The 25,589-nt window shown below is 43.7% G+C and overlaps 1 protein-coding gene and 1 long non-coding RNA gene across 2 annotated transcripts in view; one reads left to right on the top strand and one right to left on the bottom strand.

Moving 5' to 3' along the window:
• Nucleotides 1-17,696: 17,696 nt before the first annotated feature.
• SPRY2 (sprouty RTK signaling antagonist 2) lies at nt 17,697-22,824 on the bottom strand. The gene is made up of 2 exons (XM_019971620.2): nt 22,433-22,824; nt 17,697-19,514 (listed from the first exon to the last, which is right to left on the bottom strand). Exon 2 carries the CDS (start codon nt 19,461-19,463, stop codon nt 18,516-18,518), a length of 948 nt encoding a protein of 315 aa, XP_019827179.1. The 5' UTR covers nt 19,464-19,514; nt 22,433-22,824; the 3' UTR covers nt 17,697-18,515.
• A 2,172-nt stretch (nt 22,825-24,996) lies between these two features.
• Nucleotides 24,997-25,589, top strand: part of LOC139186225 (uncharacterized) — a 182,385-nt gene continuing 181,792 nt past the window's right edge. The window contains exon 1 of the long non-coding RNA XR_011569786.1: nt 24,997-25,182. This is a non-coding gene — a long non-coding RNA (uncharacterized lncRNA). The remainder of the gene's footprint in view (nt 25,183-25,589) is intronic.

The following is a 25,589-nucleotide window of genomic DNA, read 5'->3' on the forward strand; positions in this document are numbered from 1 at the left end:
TTTTTTTTTGTGGCATATATAAATCCAGGACTCTATAGGATATCCTTTCCTTCTGTGTTGAAAATTTAGTTTACTGTGTTCCTGGATAACATGGAAGGTTGAGAGTGTACTTTGGAGATGGTTGTTGTTATTGTTTAGTTGCTAAGTCAGGTCCAACTCTTTGTGACCCCATGGACTGCAGCATACCAGGCTCCTCTGTCTTCCACTATCTCCTAGAATTTGCTCAAATCCATGTCCATTGAGTCAGTGGTGTTATCTAACCATCTCACCCTCTGCCACCCCCTTCTTCTCTTGCCTTCAATTTTTTCCTAACGTCAGGTTCTTTTCCAATGAGTCAGCTCTTTGCAACAGGTGGCCAAAGTATTGGGGCTTCAGCTTCAGCAACAGTCCTTACAGGGTTGATTTCCTTTAGGATAGACTGATTGCAAATGGTGAAGTCTCTCAGTTGTGTCCGGCTCTTTGCAACGCTATGGACTGTAGCCCTCCAGGCTCCTCCGTCCACGGGATTTTCCAGGCAAGAATACTGAAATGGGTTGCTATTTTCTTTTCCAGGGGATCTACCCAATCCAGGGATCAAACTCAGGTCTCCCACATTGTGGGCAAACTCTTTACCCTCTGAGCCACAAGGGAATCCCTGATTGGAGATGGTAGAGTTAGAGGTAGAGGTTAAAGACATCAGAGGAGAGTTGCATCTTGGTGACTAGATAGGAAAAAGTTGCAGGAACTTAGCTGTTGCTCGATTAGGCTTTTCTTTTTGCAAAAAGTAGAACCCATTATTTCTGTAAAAGATTTCAGTTAGCATTTAGTAACTTTTCTCATCAGATCCAGTGCCATGTTGCAATGTAGAGTAAGCAGGGCAGTAGCATTTACTCAGCTTGGTCTGGAGCTCTCAGGGAGGCAGCTGCAGGAAACTGGAAGCCACTAGGTTCCCCCAGTGGCTCAGACAGTAAAGAATCTCCCTGCAACGGGAGGGACCTGGGTTTGATCCCTGGGTTGGGAAGATCCCCTGGAGAAGGGAATGGCTAACCACTCCAGTATTCTTGCCTGGAGAATTCCATGGTCAGAGGAGACTCATGGGTTATAGTCCATAGGGCTGCAAAGAGTTGGACATGACTGAATGACTAACACACACACACACACACACGTATCCAGGGCTAAGCCTAGCACCTCTTATGTAGATGATGTTCAATAAGTATTTGAGGAATAAATGATTAAATGAATTTATAAAACAAAGATATACTGCTGGTGTCTAAGAAAGAAAAGGTATGAACAAGTAGCCATTTTGGGAAATTCGGTTAATCATTTTATGTGAAATGAATTAGAAGAAGAGAAATCAAACTCTTAAAGGTGAGAAAAACAGAGAGAAGCAAATCTGGGATGATAAAAGCAATGTAATGACTTTGGATGGAGCACATTCTAGAAAGTTATCTAGTTACTCCCTTTGCCCATGTTATTTCCATAGGCTGCCCTAATCACAGCAGGAACAAAGTCTGTGGGAGGGTGTAGAGAAACAGTGAAAGCTGGTGCATGAACTGTAGCTTCATTTTAGGTTGGCTGTGGCATGAATACATGCCCACCGGTAGTTAGAACCCTGTGATGCCATTGCTCTGCATGCATTGCAGGTCTGACTGTACTAGATCTCTGGCATCATCTTGATAGTCCAAGCAAGGTCCTGTCCCCTGGTGTAGGAGGACATGCTACCAGAAGGCAGAATGTGTTCTCTAATGACTGAACAGTGTAATTACATCACAGAAAGGGAAGGACTTCCATTATTCGATTTTGCAGAGACTATTGGGGAACATTAGAGTTGCTTGAACTTGGCGAGTATTTACCACCTGATTGATTATGCCTCAGGTAATGCTGGTATCCTAGCATCTCAAACCACTGCTGACTCCCAGGTATTGAGCAGTTCTGGGAAATTGCTGCTAACCCAGAGAGAAAAAGTACATTTCCTTAAAAGGGATATTGACTCTCATTGCACTCCTTCTTCAAGAGCCAGATGAGAGGGGCTCTATAGCAGAAACAGAATGAAAAGATACCTATTCAGCCAGTGTGTCTTAATTATGAATATAAAGCTAAATGTGGCACTAGTGGTAAAGAACCTGCTGCCAATGCAGGAGATGTAAGAGACTGGGCTTTGATCCCTGGGTAGGGAAGATGCCCTGGAGAAGGAAATGGAAACCCACTTCAGTATTCTTGCCTGGAGAATCCCAAGGACAGAGAAGCCTGGCAGGCCCCAGTTCATAGGGTCACAAAGAGTTGGACAGGACTGAAGTGACTTGGCATGCACACATGCAGAGATAAGACACCAAAACCATGGTATCAGGAGAGATTAGACCGTCACATGAGAGATTGATATGAGATTGACAGATGTAAAGAGAATTGGCGATAAGAAGGAACTAATATTGATACTTGTGAACCACCCTCCATGAGCCAGCTGCTGTGCTTGAGAGCACAAACCTTATCTTATCATGAATTCTTATAAAATTTGAGAGATAAGTAGTACTTTTCAATAAGGCTGAAGAAACTCAGAGAGGTTAAGACACTCACCTAAGGCCACATGGTTTCTTCTGGCAGCAGTGAAGTGAAGTGAAAGCCGCTCAGTCGTGTCCGACTCTTTGCGACCCCTGTAGAGTCCATGGAATTCTCCAGGCCAGAATACTGGAGTGGGAAGCCTTTCCCTTCTCCAGGGGATCTTCCCAACCCAGGGATCGAACCCAGGTCTCCTGCATTGCAGGCGGATTCTTTACCAGCTGAGCCACAAGGGAAACTTTCTGGCAGAGCCGGGACCAAATGAGGATATCGCCGACTTCAAGTCTCATGTTATTTCAAGTCTCATGTTCATTCTCTACAATGAATCAGTAGAACAAATAAATAAATTGGACAATTTATTTTTGCAGGAAATGACTCCCTTCATAAAATAAGCAAATAAACTAATGAATAAAATGACTCATGAGAGTCTTAGTTATAGGTGTGCTCCCTACCAGCACGTATATTCCACGCAAAGGGTCAAAACCTACCTTGATGATGTTGACATAATCTATGACAACACCACAGCATAATTTGTTCTGGTTCCACTTGGAGAGACAGGAGGGGGGAATAACTGAGTAAAGGAGCTAGGAGATGCAACTAGGCACCTGGCTATTTCTTCTGGCTAAGATATGTGGCAGGTTCATTACCTTATGTTCAAAGCAGTATATGTCATGAGGGTTTTTTCTATATTTTCCACTCTTGGAGAGATCCCCTAGAAGTTTAATTTCAAGATTTGAAAGTGATTCTTTTCTATCTCAATATCTAAGCATAAAAGCTTAGACATTTATATCATGATTATACAACATTAAAAAAAGAAGAAACTGTAGTCTCTTCTATATGAAATGCTCTCATAATGTTGTTAATACCTGCCAAACAAACACGAGTCAGAGATTCAAGGCAAAGTTTGTAGAACTAGTGCTAACCCTCTCGTGTTAGTGGAGAAATCAGCGAAACAAATACAAGATTTTCTTTTCGTTTCGCTTACCACAAAACTCAGTCACCCTTTCAGGTGAATCAATTATGCAATTACACTTTGAATTGATAAAACTCTCAGGTAGACCACATCAATGACTTAGTGATCTACCCTCAACTTCTCCACTTCTGCTTGTGAATTATATCTAGTGGCCTGCAAGAAGTGCGAAATCCCGATCCAGAAGGCAGGTGAGGTGGAGAAGGCAAGTGGAGAAAACACCCACTCCTTTACTAACCTATCTGAGAACCACTGGGAAGCCAGGATGTATTGAATCTTACCTTCTGCTACAATGGCTGAAGTCAGCCTTTTTATGTGTCTAAATGGGAGATAAATTGTTGTTCAAAGAACATGGTGATGTGGCATCATTTCTGTTGGGTTTGAACAGAAAAATACCTGTTGTTACTGGAAAAGCAATGAGAAATTTGAAAATGAAGTTTATACGACCTCTTTATGGCCAAAGAGCAGTCATTTGAAAGACTGTCTTTCTCACAATGGAAGCTGATTTTATATTCCTAATGAGGCATGGGAGACAAAAATCTGCTCTTGAAACATTTCAATTCTCTGCAGTGTTCTCTATTTAATGAGAATTATTCCCTATAAGAATCTCCCCAGCTGGCAATCTAATAGCCATTAGCAGAATTTATTCACTGTGTAAATTGCTAAAGTTTAGGCTTGGTTCCAAGGATTTAGGGAGGTAACTAAGAGAGGGTTTGGCCTTTTAAGTCAAATCCTTGCCTCATCTCTCCCTTCAGTGGATGTATAAGAACTCGTGAAAAAAATAAATAAATAAACTCAGTCTTAGCAAAGACTTTTTGGGGGAGAAGAGAGAACACAGATGATGGAGTAGCAGATAATTACATGTATCTGATAGTGAAAGTGTTAGTCGCTCAATCATGTCACTCTTTGAGACTGCATGGACTGTAGTCCACCAGGCTCCTCTGTCAATGGAATTCTCCAGGCAAGAAAACTGGAGTGAATTGCCATTCCCTTCTCTAGGGGATCTTCCCAACCCAGGGATCAAACTTGGGTGTCCTGCATTGCAGGCAGATTCTTTACTGTCTGAGCCACCAGGGTAGCCCCATATGTATATAGCTGAATGTACCTGCAAATCTGTTGAACTTGGGAACATTTTAGGTAAGTTATTTTTTCTCCCTTTGGTAAATGCAATTGCAGATGTGAATCCTAGAGTTTAATGATGTATGAGATAGACAACAAATTAAAACAATAAAAATGGATCTGCTACACTTATTAAGTCAGCATTTTTTCATTGTCTGTAGGAGAGAAAAGAAAGCTACAGTAGTAATAACCAACCTCGAATTAGGGAGGTTCACAATTATAACTTCAGTACAGTCCTTCAGTGACCTTTATTTATCAGTTCTATCAAATTCAAAAAGAATGTGTAATTTAATGTTTCAATTTTTAAATTAATAACTCTCCATTTTGAGGTTAGTATGAATAGAATAATTGAAAAATAATTGCATTTTATAGTTATTAGGATTAGGAAAATCAATTAAATAAAATGGTATGTTTCCAAAGGTTAACTGACCAGCAATGTGAATGATAAATTTTGAGTAAACTGTTACATAAATTGTTCTTCAATTTAAGAGAACTCTTATATTGTTCAACTACTGTCTCAATTCTGATTCATTAAAACACAACACAGTAGAGGATAGAAAATATATTTTCATGACTTTCTGTTTAGACATGTTTTAAGTACTTTTTATATCAAAAAATATGAAGGTTTGTATATTTTCAATATTTTATAGGATTAGAATTGCAGAGAAGTATTGGATCAGATATACTATTAATCTGTGATTTGAAGGAGTAGTAGCAACAATTACAGCAATAAAAATAAGGTTAGAGGGACTTCCCTGGTAGTCCAGTGCCTAAGACTCTGTGCTCCCAATGCAGGGGACCAGGTCTGATTCCTGGTCAGGGAACTAGATCTCACATGCTGCAACTAAAAATCTCACATGCCTCAACTGAGATCCAGTGCAGCCAAATTAATGAATATGTATATGTAAAAAAAAAAATTGTGTTGGATCTCCTGTAAGAAGATAGTTTGGAATAGCCTCATTTTAACTAATAATTCATTGCTCATGTATGAAGATGCCATAATGGAAAATGTCATCAATGCGGAATGCATTTAAGAGGTGTTTCTCTGGGATCATTAATAGAAAGATTCAACTATGATATGGTCAAAACACGGGACTTGGATTCAAAAGTCTGGACTTGAAGATATTTTCACTTGCATCCTATATGATTTGTAGCAACCCTCTCATCTACAGAAATTCCAATTTCCTGTTATGTAAAATAGAAATATTAATTTCTGTCCTTACAAACATCTCAGGGCCACCTGTGAGGATCAAAGGTCAAAATGAGTTTCGATATGTGAAAGCAATAAGTCAACAGTAGGGTTCTGTAATAAAATTCTATGATTTACACAGACATGGCCCCAATTTGCATATTAAAATCTGGATCCAGAACTTGGAGGTGAAAATAGAGATAGGGTACTTTGGTACATAATTATATTTAGTCTAAAATGACCTTATTTCTATTCTGTATAAAGTGAAGTGGCTGCCTAACAACTAAAGCTGCCATTTATGAAGTCCTTTGTTTATTGCTTGTAATTATGCCACAAATATTACAAATCTAAGGTATGTGCCAGATCCTGGGAATAAAATATCCTTTGCCCTGTCAAGAAGTAGATAAACCAACCTGAAGATTATAAAGATATGTCATCATTTTTTTTAATTAAAAAATTTTTTTTGGTAACACCCCATGGCATGTGGGATTTTAGTTCCACAAACAGGCATCAAAACCGTGCCCCCTGCCTTGGAAGCACAGAGTCTTAACCACTGGACCACTAGGGTTATAATTTTAATTATAAAACAGTTCATAAAAAGAACAGTTTAAACCTCTCTTTCATATGTGAGTAAACCAATGCTCAGAGATGCTAAGTAACCACCCTAAGATCATTCAGCCAGCAAGTGGTGGCACCAGCATGAGGTGCCTTCTGTCAACGTCTAAAGTAAGTGGTTTGGATGGTATATGTTTGTATGTGTGCGTGCTCAGTTGCTTAGTGGTGTCCTGCTCTTTGCAGCCCCTTGGACTGTCCCCTTCCTCTGTCCGTGGAATTTTCCAAGTAAGAATGTTAGAGAGGGTTGCCATTTCCTACTCCAGGGGATCTTCCGGACCCAGGGATCAAACCCACATCTCATACATCTCCTGCATTGCAGGTGGATTCTTTACCAATTGCGCCACCTGGGAAGCCTTTTTGTGTGTACGGCATCAAAATAACATTTTTGGTGCTTTCCTAGAGACCCACTGAAGCTCTAATAGGTAGTTTAGACATTACATTGTTCTTTTATAAAGTTAGTTATATACACAGTGATATTTTAAATATATCTGTTTTCAGGAGAGAAATATGTTTTCTATCATTTAATACCGAAGGCTTAGTGTCCCATCTTTAAAATTCCCATTCTTTCGTCACCAGGTAGTGAATTTCTGATGGGCTGATGAAGGCCTAAAGACAAAGCAAGTCAGACATGACTATTCTGATTAAGAACCAAGTGTTTGCTGAGAGCCTTGTGGCTTGTGATACTTTTATGTGTCAACTTGGCTGGGCCGTGGTACCCTGATATTTGGTCAAACATTATTTTTGGCATTTCTGTAAGGGTGTTTTTGGGGGTGAGATTAACATTTAAATTGGTGGATTTTGAGTAAGGGAGATGGCCTTCTGTAAAGTGGGCGAGCTTCATCCAGTCAGTTGAAGGCTTTCATAGAACCAAGACTGACCTCCTCTTACCTAGGTCTCCAACCTGTAGTCCATCCTGCAAATTTTGGACATGTCAGACTCCATAATCGTATGAGTAAATTTCTTAAAACTAATCTCTTCTTTTGCATCGTGCAGGTGTGCACACATATCCTATTGTTTCTATTTCTCTGGAGAACCCTGACTAATACACTGCTCCAGAGTGACCAGCAGACCTGTAGGGAACTTCTTAGAAATTCATAATCTCAGATCCTTGAACTATTGTTCAGAATTTGCATATTTTAGCAGGATCCCCAGGTCTTTTGTGCACACAGTTAAGTTAAAGAAGTCCTACCCAGGATGATCAGAAATTCAAGATTTTTTTTTTTCTCTTTTCCCTTTTATTTTTTTAAGTGCATTGTTGCTAGGTTGGTGTCTGTCTGGGGAGCATTTGAGGGTCCTTTTATTTCAGGCTAGTTGAATGCTCTGGGGCAGTGAGGGGTTAGTGAGGGAAATTGTTGTTGGTTTCATTCGGCTACTGAGAAAGCTCAAAAATTTTGATAAACTCTCCGATTTTGTGATAGAATTCATTGCCACTAGGAAAGCTAGTCCATGTTTCTGTTTGGATTGATGGTGTTGATGCAGAGACTGCTCAGCTAAGAAAAAAAAAATCTTAACGGGTCATGAGTATCTAGGATAAGATACATAAAACCATAATAGACTCATCTCAGTAATGGTTGGATTGTGGTTAGTAAAAGCCCATTCATTTGAATGACATTTAGAGGGTATCTACTTTGTGTCAGGCATTGTGATAAATGCTACAGAGAGAAAGATTTCTTTCCTGTCCTTAAAAACCATATAGTAAGTTCAGAAGAATAGGTGTATAAGTAAGAGCAATAACAAAATACAGCTGTCTCCTCAACAAATGACCATGAAAGGCAAAAGAGGCAAATTTTTCTTTAAATTCTTACTCTTCTAATTCATTCCATGTAAAATGATCAGCTGAATTTTCCAAAATGGGTACTTCTTCATACCTATTCTTTCTTAGACACCATCAATATATCTTTACACTATTAAATTCATCCATTCATTTATTCCTCAAATACATGTTGAGAACCTCCTATGTACTAGGTGCTGGATTTAGCTCTGGAAATACAGCTGTAAACCAAATAAATAAGGTCTAACAAAAATAAAAATGATGTAATCACACAGATGATCCCATAGCTGCATTGATGATGTGCTATGGAAGAAGACCGAATAATATGAGAGTGAATCACAAATTTTATCTAGACTAGGAGTTAGAAGGAGCTTGATTTCCTGGGAGGTGACATTTTCACTGAATATTAAAGGAAGAGTAAGAATTTTTCAGGTTAATGGATGTGGGATGAGGGCTAAGGAAGAAGATTCCATACAGAGGCAGTCGTATTTGTGAAGGATGTGTGGAGGGAAGGAAAGAAACTGATGAGAAAAGGAGAGGAGGCAGACCCTTGAGGTTAAGGTGGAAAGGGGCAGAAGGACAGGTATTAGAGTAGGGAGGAACCAGATTGCTCAGGATCCTGACAGAACTGGAATTCTGTTCCAAGAGCAAAAGGAAGTCATCAGATCTGTTTAAAAAGGGATCAAAATGTTTATAATACACTTTTGAAGGATTATGCTTACTGTTAATTGGAAAATGTGATGGAATAGCCAAAAATGGATTTGAGGAGACACGTTCGGATAAAATCCAGGTTCTTTAGTTTAACATTCAGATTCCTCAGAGCTGAGGCCAAATCTATCTTTCCAGTCTTCATTTTCACTTCTCCCTTACATAAACATGCATTGCAGCCAGACTAGTCTACTCACTCTGTCCTTTGCTCAATTCTGATTTTTGGCTTTCCAGAATACCTTATTACCTATTTTTCAAGAGCTAGGCAAAATTCTGTCTGTCCTTGGTACCCTGGTTGAATGTTGCCAGTTTCTTAAAATGTCCCAAATGATTACCATTTTTCCGATAAGTTTTTCAGGAAAAAAAAATAGATTGTAAGAGACAATAATATTTTTGAACAATGAAGAAAATCAAAGTACTGCTGATAAATTTGTGACAAAGTCTTAATGTCAGCCTGTTGAGGTATATAAATTAGTCATACCAGTTTAGCATGGGCTTTGAAATTTATCTCATCTATTCATCTGCTTTTGGGTCTTTGTTTCTTACGTCCTAAAGGCACTTATTTATTTTTTGTAAGAAAAATCAGATTGGAAAAAATTGTTAAATAACATATTTTTTCCTTACTATTAAATTTAAGCCCAATAACACAACATTTAATAGCTTTGCTTTGGGGGCATATGATAACCTTTTCATTTTCATGCTGTTTCAGGATGGCATTTTAAACACAATTAAAATGTATTTGTGACCCCTCAGACTAGCCTGAAAGGCTTCTCTGTCCATGGAATTCTCCAGGCAGGGATACCGGAGTAGGTTGCCATTCCCTTCTCCAGAGGTTCTTCCTGACCCAGGGTTCAAACCCAGGTCTCCTGCACTGCAGGTGGATTCTTTACCATCTGAACCACCAGGGAAGCACATACATACATATGTACACACACACACACACACACACACATTTATTGTAAGTTAATTTTTAGAAATTAAAATCTCACAAATCTCTTATAAAGAAACACTATTTGAAATGATCAATCCTTTGGCATCACATCAATTTTGGTTTTTTTTCTTTCACATTCAAGAATGGATCTCTTTCTTTTTCATACCTGGCTGGCCGTGGGCTCCTACCCACCACCTCAGTTTAAGAGAATCATTCAAGTTGCTTTGTAGACATCATCCTCTCTGGGGAATTTTCCTGATCCCAGCTACTACACCCAAGATAGAGGTAATCATTTCATCTTTGTATTTTTTTTAAGTCTTTAATCACATGGTAAACATTTAGCTGTCCTGCAAACACATGGTAGGAGGGCAGGAGATCCTGTCTTATATCATAAGCATTTAACACTGTGCCTGAGGAGAAGAAGAAGGAGAATGAGGAGGAAGAGGAAAAGAGGAAGAAAAATCACCTAAATACACAATAATAGTAAACTTTTTTAGTACTTACTTTGTACCTATCTCAAGAGTTAATATTTCACACATCTCTTCAATCTTGACAACCTTTGGGTCAAGAATTATTATCTCTCGGATGGAGATATCAGACCTACAGACCTTAACTAACTTGCCTGTGGCTACACAGCTACAGTCACGGGGTGGGGTTGGGGGTGGGGGGTTGGAATTTGCACAGCGACTTCTCTGCAGACCACATGAACTTCAAGCTACAGAAAACTGGTGTATGGACATATACAGATACTAACAAACACAGGGCATTTTCCCACGAGAATTTCAGAGGCTTAGCACTCAGGTTGAAAATTTCAAAATTATGGTCACAGTGACCCCTCCTCCCCCACATACTTTGATCTCACCCTCCCTCACACACTGATGGCCATCTCAGAAGGACATGTTTTATTCTCCCCACTACTCCCCTAGCTTCCTCTTAGCAGGATTTCTCAAACTCAGTTGTTGGCATCCCGGACTGAATAATTCTTCGTTGTCAGGATTATCCTGGCCAGTGGAAGCTGCTTATCAATTTGCCTCTACCTACCAATAGCTCATTGGAAAAGACTCTGATGCTGGGAGGGATTGGGGGCAGGAGGAGAAGGGGATGCCAGAGGATGAGATGGCTGGATGGCATCACTGACTCAATGGACGTGAGTCTGAGTGAACTCCGGGAGTTGCTGATGGACAGGGAGGCCTGGCGTGCTGCGATTCATGGGGTCGCAAAGAGTCGGACACAACTGAGGGACTGAACTGAACTGAACTGAACCAATAGCTCACCCTTTCAACCCCAGTGGTGAAACCCAAAATGTCTCCAGACTTTGCCAAATGTTTCCTTGTGGGAATCAAATTCCCCAGGACAGGAATTAGATAGTGCTACCAACCTTTATCTATGGTTTAGAACCTAAGTCCTGGTTATTAGCTTCCAAAGAGCTGTGGGCATCGTTCTTATTTTGCTCGTCCACAATCACAGATCTAAATGACTGCGTTTCCCCCCCACTTACTGTAACATCTTTTACACTGAAGATACACCTTAAATATAAGTCCGTGACCAGAAGTGGCACTCTGAGCCTGTAGTTTTTATCATTCACATGTCAGGGCAAAGGCTCTGAAGACACATTATTGGGTTCTTATAAATTCTCACAGATGATGAGAATCAGATCAATAGTTTGTAAAAGAATCCATTTCCAAAGTTTAAGCTTCAAGGTGTCGTGTTAATGAATGGTTGGAACAAAATCGAATTGGGCTGTATCCTAAATGTGTGGTCAGAATCCAGGTGACACGGGAACCTGAATACGAATGTTGACTGTGTGGTTGTTGGTGCTCCTGGAGTCAATGCCTTGTTGTCAGAGGGATGGGTTAGAGACAAATCTCTCTCAGGACATCCGCGCCACTAGTGTGCCAACATAGCAGGTGCTAAATGCTGATCCCAAGCCTCTGTGCTGCAGCTTGATGCATGCAGGGCTGCTTCGTCACTAAACTTTATAACATTCGCAGTGACCCTAAAACGTAGTTTGGAACTTGTGACTTGGAGCAGGAAACTCGGGAACAGTTTCTGGTATGACTAGCAGAGGGTATGAGGGCTACTTTGTGCCCACTTTGGAGCAGGAAAGCCAGGTCTAGGAAGGATGCATTGGGCCTATTAAGAACTTGCAGAAATGAGAGGTGATACAAATATGGTAGTTACCAGAGCCATATTTAGTGTTACAAATATGGTAGTTACCAGAACCCTGCTTGACTGTAAACCCTATGTGAGTCAATAAAACAGATGTTATGGGAACACAGAACCATTTTTTAAAAATGGAAGTTCTACTGACTTAGGTGGGCTTTCCTGGTGGCTCAGATGGTAAAGAATCTGCCTGCCATGCGGGAGCCCAGGGTCAATCCCTGAGTTGGGAAGATCCCCTGAAGGAGGGCATGGCAACCCACTCCAATACTTTTGCCTGGAGAATCCCCATGGACAGAGGAGACTGGTGGGTTACAGTCCATGGGGTTGCAGAGTCAGACACAACTGAGTGACTTTCACTTCACTGACTTGGGTGCCAACGGTGTTCACCTGGGCTTTGAGAGCCATGTGCACATGTGTGTGCTCAGTTGTGCCTGACTCTCTGTGACCCACTGGACTGCGGTCTGCCAGCTTCCTCTGTCCACGGGATTTTCCAGGCAAGAATACTGGAGTGGGTTGTCATTTCTTCCTTCAGGGGATCTTTCTGACCTACGGATCAAACCCATACCACTGAGTCACCTAGGAAGCTCTGTGAATCTGCAAAGCCAGGTCTCTGACATTGTGTTTTGGCAAGGGTGGAATTACTCCAAAGCTCAACTACTTCCTTTCACACTATCATGAACACATTTTTTCTTCTCAGCTTGTTTATCCCCAATTTGTTCTTCATGAGTATTCATTTTTCTAGGTACAGAAGCATGCTCAAATTATAGGTTAATGACAAGAGGTAAATTCCAACAAAAACTGGAAAAGCAAGAATAAATAGATCTTTGCAACTTATGTCTTAGTTGCATATCTTAAAAATGTATTTTTAGAGAAAAGTTTTAATGAATCGTGAAATTAAGAATGCTGCTGCTGCTGCTGCTAAGTCGCTTCAGTTGTATCCAACTCTGTGTGACCCCATAGACGGCTGCCCACCAGGCTCCCCCGTCTCTGGGAGCCTCCAGGCAAGAACACTGGAGTGGGTTGCCATTTCCTTCTCCAATGCATGAAGGTGAAAAGAGAAAGTGAAGTCGTTCAGTCATGTCTGACTCTTAGCGACCCCATGAACTGCAGCCTACCAGGCTCCTCCGTCCATGGGATTTTCCAGGCAAGAGTACTGGAGTGGGGTGCCATTCATAGCAAATTATAGGTGTCCAAGTATTAATCGAACATCTCTACATTTCACTTAGAATTTAACATACAAGCATGGTGAATATAGTTTTATTTAATGAATAAAGGTAGTCCTATTGCATCTCCCTGAGCAAAAAACTCCATGGCTATTTAAATGGGCTACCCAGGTGGCTCAATGGTAAAGAATCCGCCTGCCACTGCAAGAGACACTGGAGATCCAGGTTTGATCCCTGGGCGAGGAATATCCCTTGGAGAAGGAAATAGCAACCTGCTCCAGTATTCTTGCCTGGGAAATCCCACAGACAGAGGAGCTTGGCAGGTTATAGTCCATGGGGTGGCAAAGAGTTGGACATGATTGAGTGAGCACATATACACAACTGTTGCAAAGCCCTGGAGACCAAACCCACCACAGAGAACACATCAGTGCTTTACCCGTCTTCTGTGTTTCATGGCACCTTGCTTGTGCCTTCGCTGTGAAAAGTCCTGTCTTGCGTTGGTCATTAACCCTTTCCTTTTATACTTCAACAACTAGCCCTGTGATGGGTAAGGCGTAGGCATTCAAAAATAAAAAGTGTTAAACTGAAATGCGTAATTATTGATATTTTCAGGCTCAAATTCCATTCCAGGGGTAGGGGTGTGTGGTCCCTGTATTAAGCTAAAATTTTATTTCTTCTCTGTGCATTAGGACTGTTTTGAGAAATAAACTCCTTTGAAGTATGTTGAAGCTTTATATGCTCATGTAGCCAAGCCAGAGGCCAAGGCAACAGGCTTCATTCTAATCTCCTTTAATAGTTCAAAAAACATTAGTTACCAACTAAGACTGGTTTTAAAAAATTCTCTAGGTTGATAAAAATGTACTTTTAAATAAAAATGTGAGGTACTTCCCTTACGGTCCAGGAAATCTGCCTTCCAATGCAGGGCACTTGGGTTTGATACCTGGTTGGGAAACTAAGATCCCATATGCCTCTTGATATAGCCAAAAAGTAAAAAAAGAAAAACATGGAAACATTTGAATAGTCAAGTGTTAATCTTTTTTTATTTGCTATGCATCTATATATTTTTATATTCTCTCTATATAGAATATAATGTATATTACATAACATGTATTATATTCTAGATATATTTCTCCCTTTGACTGTAAGTTAAACAAGTATCTTTAATTTTGACCAGAGGTATAGTAAGTAAAATGCACACTGTCTTTCATTATTCACATAGTTGTCTCTCATTTTATAAGGCAGATAGAGGAATGAATGATATCCAAATGAAACCCAAACTATAATCTGGCAGCTTTATCCTCCCATGAGCGGCCAAACCAGTGGTTAAGTAATCCAGATGTAAAGCTTCATTCTGACAATCAGTTCAGAGAAATCGGACAGGCCTTATTTTAAAATTCTGCTCTATTCTTCACTCAATGGAGACACAACCTTGGTATTTCAGAGAAATGAAGCAATTGGCCTAAAGTAGAAATGAACATCACTTGTGTCTTAATAAATACTAAAAACCAAAGAATGGATACTGATACACTATTCATGTAACTAGTTAACGCCTATTTGTATTTTCCGTTACTAAAATAGTGTGAACTATCGTGCGCAAGATGACTAACAATGTTTTTGATCTACACTGTTTAGCCCATTTTCAAAGCTGAGACTTTGGCACATACATCCTGGTCTTTCTGCACATTTAAGAGAGGAGGGTAAATGGCCAATTTGGGATGTTACTACAAGTGAAACTCAAAACCCATAAACCTTTGAAAGTTCTGACATGCATGTTCAAAAGCGTCAAACCCATCAACCGTCTATCCAGCATCTTGCCGCACTGGGCAAAGAGTGAACTCATTTATCTGACCTCATCACTATCTTACATAACCTGGAGGCGAGTAGTCCCTGAGACAAAGGTGTATTGGAGAAAGAATTTATGCACAAAGTTTGGTTGGGAGTACCTGCACTTGGTTTTGGCTTTCTTCTTTCACAGACAATGCCCAGAGCATGTTCTGACAAGGAGAGCCCTGGCAGGGACTTAAAATCTCAACACACATAAATGACTGTTTTCAGTAACAGCAATCAATTTGTCATCCTTAAATGAATTTCAATAGTTTCTAAGAAAATAAAAGGCAAGAAACCAGAATATATAGCAAAGATATCCCTAAATGCTAAGCAGTCAACTAATGCTGACTGTATCATTGTACTTTTAACCTATCACAATATCCAAATAATGACCACTGCCTTATCAACTGGTATTTATAAGAATTTTCATGAATTTGAGGTGATGATTCCTCCACCTTAGTGAGATGACCTGGAACACTGAAAAACTCTTTTAACACACTGAAAAGTGAACATCAGCTTTTTCAACCTGTTTAGATAGTCATTTAATATTTCAGTTTTTATATTCTGAAAATGAATTCTCTATTGGTTTATAGACAAACTCAACATTTAATAGATTAGTTGGAAGCTTCTTGAGGAATCCAGTTTTCCTTATTTATCTTTAAATAATTTTTATCAGGACTTTATATATACTTCTGCCAAGTTCTTGGAGAAGGTAATGGCAACCCACTCCAGTACTGTTGCCTGGAAAATCCCATGGACAGAGGAGCCTGGTAGGCTGCAGTCCATGGGGTCGCAAAGAGTCGGACACGACTGAGTAACTTCACTTTCACTTTTCACTTTCCTGCATTGGAGAAGGATATGGCAACCCACTTCAGTGTTCTTGCCTGGAGAATCCCAGGGATGGGGGAGCCTCGTGGGCTCTGGGGTCGCACAGAGTCAGACACGACTGAAGCGACTTAGCAGCAGCAGCATGCCAAGTTCTCTTCTAGCTTCAGCTGGTTTATTACCATGTTCCACATTCAAACTAGTGAATTATGGTTTACAACGGACTTCACTCAAAAAACAAAAAAAGACAAATTAGCAATTTCTAATTCAGTAGGTCTCAAACTATACATAATCACTAGTAGAATGATTAAAAATGCAAATCCTTAAGCAACAGGATAAGAAACTGATTCAATAATCATGGAAAGAGGTCCTTAATCTACATTTTCAATAAACGCCCAATGGCATCTGATAAATTTATCTAGATTAGACTTTGAAAGCTGCTCATGTGTTAAAAAGAAAAAAAAGGAACTCTCAGAATTTCTATACCAAAATAGTTTTATCAGTGCATATGGCAGTATCTGTCTGATGAACAGTCAGAAACTGGTTAATCAAAATTTTTGTGCTTTATAAATTCTGAAAAACTATATAGTGAATAAGAAACTCTGCCCTATTTTTTCCCTAATATTCTAATTCTGAGACCATCAGGATTAGACCTTAAGAGTATTAGAATTGCAACATTCAGTATTCCAAAGTTGAGACCAAAGAGTAAATAATTTCCGAATTAATTTAGCTTTGTGTTTTTTGAAAAGCATAGAGGGTACTAAAGGTGTCCTTTTACAGCAAAACATTATAGCAATGTCTTGGTTTAGGAGGCTATATAGTTCCTTGAAAGCCAATTTCAAAAAACAAAACAGAAGACAGCCTGTACTAAGACTTCTTAACTAAGGCCTTAGAACAGGAAACGAGAGATTAAACAATAATGACAGGTAAATCATTTCCTAGACTTCCGGTGATTCTTGGCAGCAAAAGCTTGTGCTTTTGGAAAAAAAAATAATCAGCCATGAAGTGACTAATCAAGTGACTTCTTACAAATAAGAAAACCCAGTATTTGTCAAGATGGGCTTGTAAGAGCTTGTTGTATGCTTGCTTCCAAAAGATAACTACAAACACTGGCTTTTTTTTTGCCATACTGCAGTGTAAAATTTTCCCAGTGTAAAATTTAACAATTTCCTGGATAATCTGATTAAACAACTAAGACAGGGACTCTCAAGTTGGCCTCTCAAACAGCTAAGTTGGGGCTGCTTGGGCCTGAATTATTAGGCCAATATAGGATGAAATTCCTTGATACCCAGTACCTGAATCAAACAAGTTATATTTTCCATGTCTTTTTCTTGTATCATGGCGATAAGCCCAACAGTCTAAAACCAGAGACTAGGAAAAACACGGCCAGTTAAGTCAAGAAAACATTTTGCCTCAATTGTAAGCATTGATCTGTGTTTACTGCATGCCTGACACAGAGACCAGTCAATAAATGTTGAACCAGATTCATTTCTCTGGTCTTAAATCAGCCTTGACATTCATTCTTAATAACTTTATATAAAAAAAAAAAGTCTAATGGTTCATCTTTTAGGTAAGTCTCCTGAATGAATTCCTTAAGACTTTTTTTTAAACCTGCAAAACAAAGGCTAGTCTGCAAATCAGCAAAACAACAGGAGCCAAAATGAGCCCTCCTATGATTAATACCGTTAAGTGAGTCAAGTGCTCAATTATTTCTCCTGATTGCTAGAATTATCCCTGAAAATCACCAAATCTCCACTTTAAAGCAGCAAGCATAAGATAAGTGAAACTATATGTCACTGAAATACTATTTCTAAAATGGTTTTTTTTTCACTTCAAAAAAAAAAAAAACCAAAGAAAATGTAAAATAAGACAATACAGCTCAGTTTAATTTCAAACGTTAATATATTTTCTATTTTATATTTAACATATGCATCTGTAACCCCTCATTGGCAGCAACTATCACATCCTCATAAAAGGGGCAAAATCTGTAAGATGCCTCTTAAAATAAATATTCTTCTTTATAAAATAATAAAACTTCAAATAAATATTCTTTACACTAAACAATATGTTGAAAAAAATTAGAAAATAAAGGTTGAATTTTACTGTAACTGTACAATATACATGAAGTCCAAAGGGAAATCAGAGTCTTACAATAAAGGCTTTCTGTAAGGCAAAATACAATCTAAAAACATACTGATTGATTCACATTCTTCCGAATGTACAACATATTAGTATAATATTTTGTGAATGTGCCGTATAGTACGGCACAACTTGTTTTTCACAGTTGCAAATATTATTGTATATACAAAAATATAGCACATTATCTCTGGAGAAAACAACGGGGGTGGGAGAAGGGAGAGGGGCAGTCATCTGCTAATTTACAAATTTTGCAAGTACTATTCACAAACAAAAACTTCACCTAGAGTGTCTATTGCTTTAGCTTATGCAACATGTAGGTCACCAACGTCTGTATCCCATACTCTGAGCTCCACTAGCTGAGTTCTAACAAGCATATCAATTAAAATGGCACATGGATGAAAAAAGCATTTCACTGCAAACAGCACAGGATATCCCAACCCTCTATCAACAGTGCCAAGATTCTAGCTGCTTAGTTGGTTGCATATGTGTGTATTTAAAAAAAAAAAAAAAGGAGGGGCAGAGGGAAATAATCCTTATGACTGCAATCTTCCTGATTCATGATGCTATGTTGGTTTTTCAAAGTTCCTGGGTGGGACAGTGGGAACTTTGCAGCAAACTGTGTTTGAATTTTTACAACGGCACCCAGGCCTGTTCACCCGGTCATAACACCCCTGGCACAATTTAAGGCAACCCTTGGCTGGCAGGTAACACCATAAGCAAGGCAGAAAGAGGGACATGACGCCCATGGCTGACCAACGTGTACAACAGTGAGACTGGCTACAAGAGCACGGGTTGTCCGCACAGTTGTCCTCGTCGTCGTTGGAACAGTGATAGAAGAGACCCTTCACACAGCACACGCAGGTCCCGTAGTCGATCACGTTCTGGGCCGAGCAAAGGCACTGCTTGTCGCAGATCCAGTCTGACGGCAGAGGCCTCGGGTAGGTGCACTCCTTGCACTTGCACTTGCCGCAGTCCTCACACTTGTAGGCGTGCAGCCCTACATCTTCCTTGCTCAGTGGCTTCAGCTCACCTGGCTTGAGCTCCGATTTGGGCTGCACTCGGATGATCCTGTCTGCCAGAGGCCCCGAGGAGAAGGAGGATCCTAGGAGCCTCTGTTCGGAGGAACTGCTGCTAGTACTTGTCCTCGTGCTGCTGCGAGAGCCCGAGCTGACTGTGCTGATGGACCGGGCTAGAGAGGCCCTGGCTGAAGGGTGGGCCGGCGGGTGCTGGGGCCGGGAGGGCTGGCGGGGCTCGGGCAGCCCGTGGAGTCTTTCATGTTTGTGCTGGGCCGTGGGGCGAGGAGCAGGCTTGAGCCCAGCTCTGGGGAGCACAGTGGGCCCCTCCGTGTACTCATTCGTGTTCCGGATGGCCCTGATCTGATCCAGAGACAGCACGTGTACCTGCTGGGGGAGGGCGTCCCTGGGGTCGGGCTCCCCACGCTGCCGGCCACTGTCACGGGGTGCCTGCAGCAATGGCTGTGACCCGCTGCCACTCTGAGCTCTGGCCTCCATCAGGTCTGGGAAGTGTAGTCACTCCAGCAGGCTGAGAACACATCTGAATTCCTGCGGAAACCAAGAGGAAGGAGACGGTTTACACTCCAGAATACTACCCACTCTCCACCCACCTGGCTTAACTCTTCACTCCCCACATCCTCTGGAGAAACAGACTTTGAAAATGGAGTGGCTGTGGAACATATTAGGACAGCTGTCTTATCCATGCCTGTACCCAAAAGTAAAAATTACAGCTAGGTATCCACTGTTCTTTAATCCTGTGAAGTGTAGTGACACCAAACTGATCTTTGCTTCAATCACATGAGTAAGGATTCCTTACTCGTATAAGCAAAAAATCTGCAAGGTTCAGGTTCCCTGTAAAAACTGCAGGAAAGTACTCTTGGAACATAACTCATACTGACATTTTCAAAAGCTGAATACCTTTTCAAATTGTGAAATAGGTTTCAACTTATCATGGTCATTTTTGCCTGGAACTTCAATAGATACAGCCTAGAAATTCTTGGTTCCTACTTTACATCTGCTTTTACATTAAACAGCTTGAACTATTCTGTGACTTTACAAAATCCCATAGGATGAAATGACATGCAAAAAAAGGGTAAATACTTCTCTTCCCCAGGAATATACAGTTTATACAACAATCATGCATTATCATTAACTATATAGTAGCACGAAGTTATAGAATTGAAAATACATCAATTTAAATCCTGTTAGGTGCCAGGAATACAATAGAGCAAACTTACACCTCTAGCAACAAAAGAGAGGAACTTATTTTCAACTTCCCAACAACTTGAGAATCACATATTTTACAACCTGAAAGCCTCGGAGAAAATCTTAAATTCTGCAGCTAAAAGACCCGTTTTCCCTGTTTTAGAAATGAATCACGTCAAAATCTTAACTGCTTTTGCCCATTTCCCAAAACCTAATAATTGAAAACATACACTGATTGGTGATAACAGGAAGTGATTTAAAAATTCAAGTGTCACATCGCAAATCTATCAATCCTGACAAGTAACCGCTTAAATTGCCATCCCTCTGTTAAATTTCAAAACGACCATCCTCTTTGTCAACCCAGTCTACAATGACCAAAAACGCGCAAAAGTGGACCTTCATCCAGTCTGATTTTTTAGAAAACAGACACAGGCAGGTGACACACGCCTTCCAATTCGGAAAAAGGCAGAGCTGGAAACCGGATCTCAGCTCCAACAGAAAGGCAGACAAGACAGCGCTGTTCTTAGTTTATCGGCTCTATCTGCGCTCCAACGCCGTCCCCAGCAGGTGGGACTCTGTCGGAGCCCCGAGGGACTTTTCTCCGGGAGGACAGACGCAGCCCAGCGGCCAAGCTGGCCCCCTGCGCACAATCCCGGGACGGACAGACAGGCGGGGGCGGGGGTGGGGGGGAAGGGGCGGGGGTGCCTAGCAAAGGAACATGCCCTGGAACGCTGGAGGAACCCCTCCCTGCCTTTCCAGATAGAAATCTCTCCCACCCCGAAGAACTGGCTCCCAGGTCCAAGAGGGAGCCGCTTCACCCTCAGGCGGAGGTCACACAGCCCATCGCAGGACGTTCCGGCCAAGGCCCTCGAACGCAGGGCACTGGTTTCCAGCCCCGACTCCGCGAGGAAGAAAGTCCTGCCTGAGACACAGAGCCGGGTCATCTAACCCTGGCACACTCGGCGACGCCACCCTGCGCTGCCCTGAGGGGCCATGCCTGCAATGTGCACGCGCCTGTATATTAAAAATATACATCTGTATGCAGATATGTATTCGTCTCAGAAAAATTGCTTTAAAAATTAAGAACATTTTCCAGCGCCTTACGCCGAGCATGCAAGACCCAGGTCCCTAAGCTGGACACTTGCCGCTATGCTTGCAGTGCAAAGTAGCATCTTTTGGGGGGTAAGGAGGTTTGCTAAAGTTATTTCCGCTGATCCCTCTTCCCCTTCGCAGCACCACCCCACCCCCGCCCCATGCTCCCTCGTCAACACCCCCCCCACCACTTTTAAACCCCCCATTAAGAACTGTGTGTGATCAGACTAAGGATGAGGGAGAAAGGACTTCAGCACAAGGGTGCGGCAATCCGACACAGAAACCGCATTGTAAAAACGCACAAGGTTCCGAATTAAAAAAAAAGCAGCAACCACACAAAAAAAGTGGATCAGTCCATCAAAGTAAAGTAAAAAAAAAACAAACCCAAACCTAGTCTCTTTTGCCACCTATTTTCAGGTAATGGAAAACGATCGCGACCGCTTGATGACTTTCTTCCTGTGCTGGGTCAGCCCAATCGTCCAAAAAAAAAAAAAAAAAAAAAAAGCGTGACCCAGGCCGACCGCGGCGAACGGAAAAAAGAGAAAGCTGCACTTCCGAACCGCGGAGACGCGGCGCCAGGCAGGGCGACGCTCCCACCCTCTGCGTGCTCGCCGCAGTCCACGCCGAGCTGAGGCGGGGGCGCCCTCCACTCGCCACCCTGTCCTCTTTTTTTCCACCCGCTAGGCAGCGACCCGCACTCCCTCGGTACCCCGGCGCCCCTGCCTCGGGACTGCCTCTCCCGGGACCTGCCTTCCCCGGAGAGAACAGGTTCGAAGTGCGGGCGCCTTCAGCGGCGCCCTGGAAAACACAAAGTGGTTCCCTGCCTCTCCCGCTCTCGGCGCCCAGTTCACGGCCAGTGCGCCGCCGTGAGCCGGCCGCCACCCGGAGACCCCCAGCGCGGGTGCGCTGGGTCGTGGGGCCGGGGACACGGCACCCCGCGCGCGCTGCAACCGCCCCCCCCACCCTCGCGCCGCCGAGGAAGGCCGAGGCCGGGGCGAGGCTGATCCGCGGGCAGTTCCCGGGCTCCCCACGGAAAACCTGCGGGGGAGAGAAAGGGAGGCCCGAGGAGAGCCGGACCCCACTGCCGGTCCGGCTGCACCTACTCCATGTTGCCCACAACGCGCCGGCCGCGGCGCCAGGAAGGGAAGAGCCGGCCAAACGCGCCTCACCGTGATCGCGGCTTTGCACCAACCCCTCTCCGTTGGATTCTCTTCTTTCCGAGATGTGCAAATAAATCCAGCCCTGATGCAAACTTTTTGCCTCTCCTTCCTTCCAAACTCTGCTTCAGTCTAACTTCTGAGCGATTGGCTGGACGAGAAAAGGAGAGGAAAAAAATCCGGAGCCAAGTCCTAGCCGAAGAACACTCTGGAGTTCGGGGCTGGAGGCGACCCCCCTTCTAGAAGCGCACGCGGAGTATTTCCCTTTTTTTTCCCCCCTTTTTTCTCAATGAACTGGAGGCCGAAGCGCCAACGGCGAGTCTCCTCTCCCAGCAGATGAGCGAATTGAGAAAAGAAAACGGCCTTCGCGAGGACCTAAAAGCCAGATGGCCAAGTCGTGCAGCCGCGGCCGCGTCCGAGCGGAGGCGGCGCGGGGGCGCGCGGGGCGGCGGGACGGGCCGAGCCGGGCCGGGCGGGCGCGGGGGCCTGGGCGCTGCGCGCTCCGCCGGCCCCTCTTCTCCGCTCGCGCTGCGGCGCGCAGCTCTCGGCGGTGCAGACTGGGCGTTGTGGAGGCGCGGCGGCGAGGCTGAGGCGGGGGCGGTGGGTGCGAAAGAGGAGGAGGAGGAGGAGAAGGAGGAGGGTCTGGGGCCCGGCCGCGGGGGGGGGGCTCGCCGTTGGCCTGCGCCCTCGCCTTTCCGGAGGAGGCAGGGAGCTCTGCGGCGGCCGCGGCAGCAGTAAATGGCGTCATGTGGATCCGAGGCGGAACAGAGCAGTTGTTGTCCCAGAGGATATATCGCATCCGGTCCCAGCTCATTGGCTCCGCGGGGCTACATTCACTCACACTCCAGCGCCCGCCAGCGCTCCGAGCCGCAGGAGGCATTCAAAAGGGCAACCGCGCCGCCCCGCGCGTACCCGGGCCGGTCCTGCCGCCCGGGCCGCCGTCACGCGCGGTGCCCGCGGGGCCGGGCTGGGCACGGCGGGGTCAGTTGATCTAGTTTCAAGGAAACACTGACCTTAAAGTTTTCCCCAGAGGCCAGGAGGACGAACCTTGAGCTCGGTGGATTTAGGGAACTTTCTCCCCGCCACTAGGAGAAGGGAATGAACGTTTTAGACTAATCCCGGCCAGGCTATGTTAGCACTAAAAACCAGTTGCGGGTTTTGAGACTTTCTTCGGAATCCATTGCAAGACAGGCTCTCCCCTTTTCTATTCCCCCTCGAGGGGGCGACGGGGAGAGAAGCAGGGGGAGGGGTAGGGGAGCGGGAAGTGAGGTGGGAGGGCTATTGGTTTATCCTTTGTCTACTGGATTAACCCGATTATACACCAGGCACCGGGACAAACCGCCTCCCCCACCTCCGAGCGGCGTACGAGAGGGGCGGAATGCAGATTTGGGTTTCAAGTACCTTCTGCTCTGGCCGGGATTTGCTTTTGATGGTGTCAATTGTAGCTTTTCGGTTTAATATTAGATGTTCTAACAGAGGGAGTGAGGTACAGATGGAAGATTTGTGAAGATCTTTCTTACCGTTTTGTTTCACGCAATTGCTGATGGAAATGCTACAGTCTAGGCCTTTAAAAATTTTAGTTAACTCAATCCTACACACGTACACGATAACTAAGGGCCACATCACGGGCTTCTGAAATGGGAGGGGGCTCGCTGTTCCACTGCAGATTTCCTCCTCAACTAGAAGAATCAGCTTTCATTTCTGACTCTCCTTGTCACGTAGAACACTCCCCAATAAGATTCTGTTGTCCATTTTGAAGGTGATCTATTTTCCCACTTACAAAAAGAAATGTAAAGATAGGAAATGCATACATATGCACTGCTCTAACTGCCGATCGTTTACAAAGAAACGTGCAGGAACGTGGGAGCACCAATGGGAAATTAACACCCCCCCCCCCCCCAACACACTCTTAATATTGGATTCAGAATGATTTACAGAATGATTTTACTTTACAGGGAAGTACGGTCAGAACTCCCGAATAGCACCTGCGACCTCGCGGTCCTGGGGTTAGAGTTCTTGAAACTGCTAGGAAAACGTGGTGCTAGATTTCCCGGGTCTGGTTCCAGCCCACCTCGGTTCACAACCGCCCTGGCGCTCGCCGCCCTGTCCCGAGCCTTCGTCTGCGGATGTCCCGGGCGTGTTCCCGGCCACGCTTTCTCCCCTGCCTTCTCCATGTTTCTCTAGGGCTCCTCGCCCCGGGTTTGGAACCAGAGGTGGCAGGGGAAGTGGCCTGCGTTATTTCCGGACGCTGGCCTCCTGTCCCCCCCCCTACCCCTCGGGTGCGGGTGGACCGGGCTAAGTCCGCCTGCTCCGCGGCGTCCCCAGGACAACGGGGCCTCCCCTAGCCCCGGCCGCTCCCCGGACGCCCGAGTCCTCAGGTCCTCCGAGCCTCAGAGCGGACGCAGGCGCCGCTGCGCTCGCGGCCCGTCGGGCCACCAGGGGGCGCCCACTCGCCCGGCGCGGGGCTGGGGTTGCTTTCTTCAACGCGACTCCACGAGAGCAGCCGGGGTTGCCTTCCAAAATGTACCTTGGTCCGGCCGGTTCACAAAGAATAAAAAGACGTTTTTCATGTAAGTGCAACAGCAGGTGCCTTTCCCTACCCTCTCAGCAGACACATTCCGTTTGAATGCGAATGAGGGGCCCAGGTGCCGAAGAACCCCAGCTTTTCCCGAGGGGGACGGAGTTGGCGGCCAAAGCCAGGGTGTGCGAGGCTGGCGGGAACTCGCTGCCTCAGTCTGGCCAACAAGTCTCGGGCCGAACAGGTGAAAGAAACCCGACGGCTGTTGCTTAGGGGATACTTGTGTCAGGCTGTGTTTCCAGCACTGCAGGAGCTCTGCGAAAACACGCTGTTGGGGCTCAAAGCATAAAGTGGAATTTAAGTTAGAAGCTTCTGGCTGTTTAGAACACCTTCTGTGTTTACAGAGCCAATAGGGAAGAATCTAGGAATTTATTTTTAATGAACTGGAAGGAATTCCGTGTAATCTAGCTCACCCAACATCCGGTTTGCAAGCTGGGAAAATATTTAACCTATACCTTAAGGGCAATGTAAAAATGAGAATCTGTTGGGTTCTTTCTAATTTACTCCTTACTATTTTTTTAAAATTATTATTCATTGTTGCTACTTTCCGCACGTGGTGTATAAAGCACTATCTTGTGCCTCCAAGATTAC

This window comes from Bos indicus, chromosome 12 (genome assembly GCF_029378745.1).
Source record: "Bos indicus isolate NIAB-ARS_2022 breed Sahiwal x Tharparkar chromosome 12, NIAB-ARS_B.indTharparkar_mat_pri_1.0, whole genome shotgun sequence".
In the NCBI taxonomy this organism is placed as follows: Eukaryota; Metazoa; Chordata; class Mammalia; order Artiodactyla; family Bovidae; genus Bos; species Bos indicus.

Excerpts from the sequence above, each read along its gene's own strand:
- SPRY2 (XM_019971620.2), bottom strand. The coding sequence starts at position 19,463 with ATGGAGGCCAGAGCTCAGAGTGGCAGCGGGTCACAGCCATTGCTGCAG.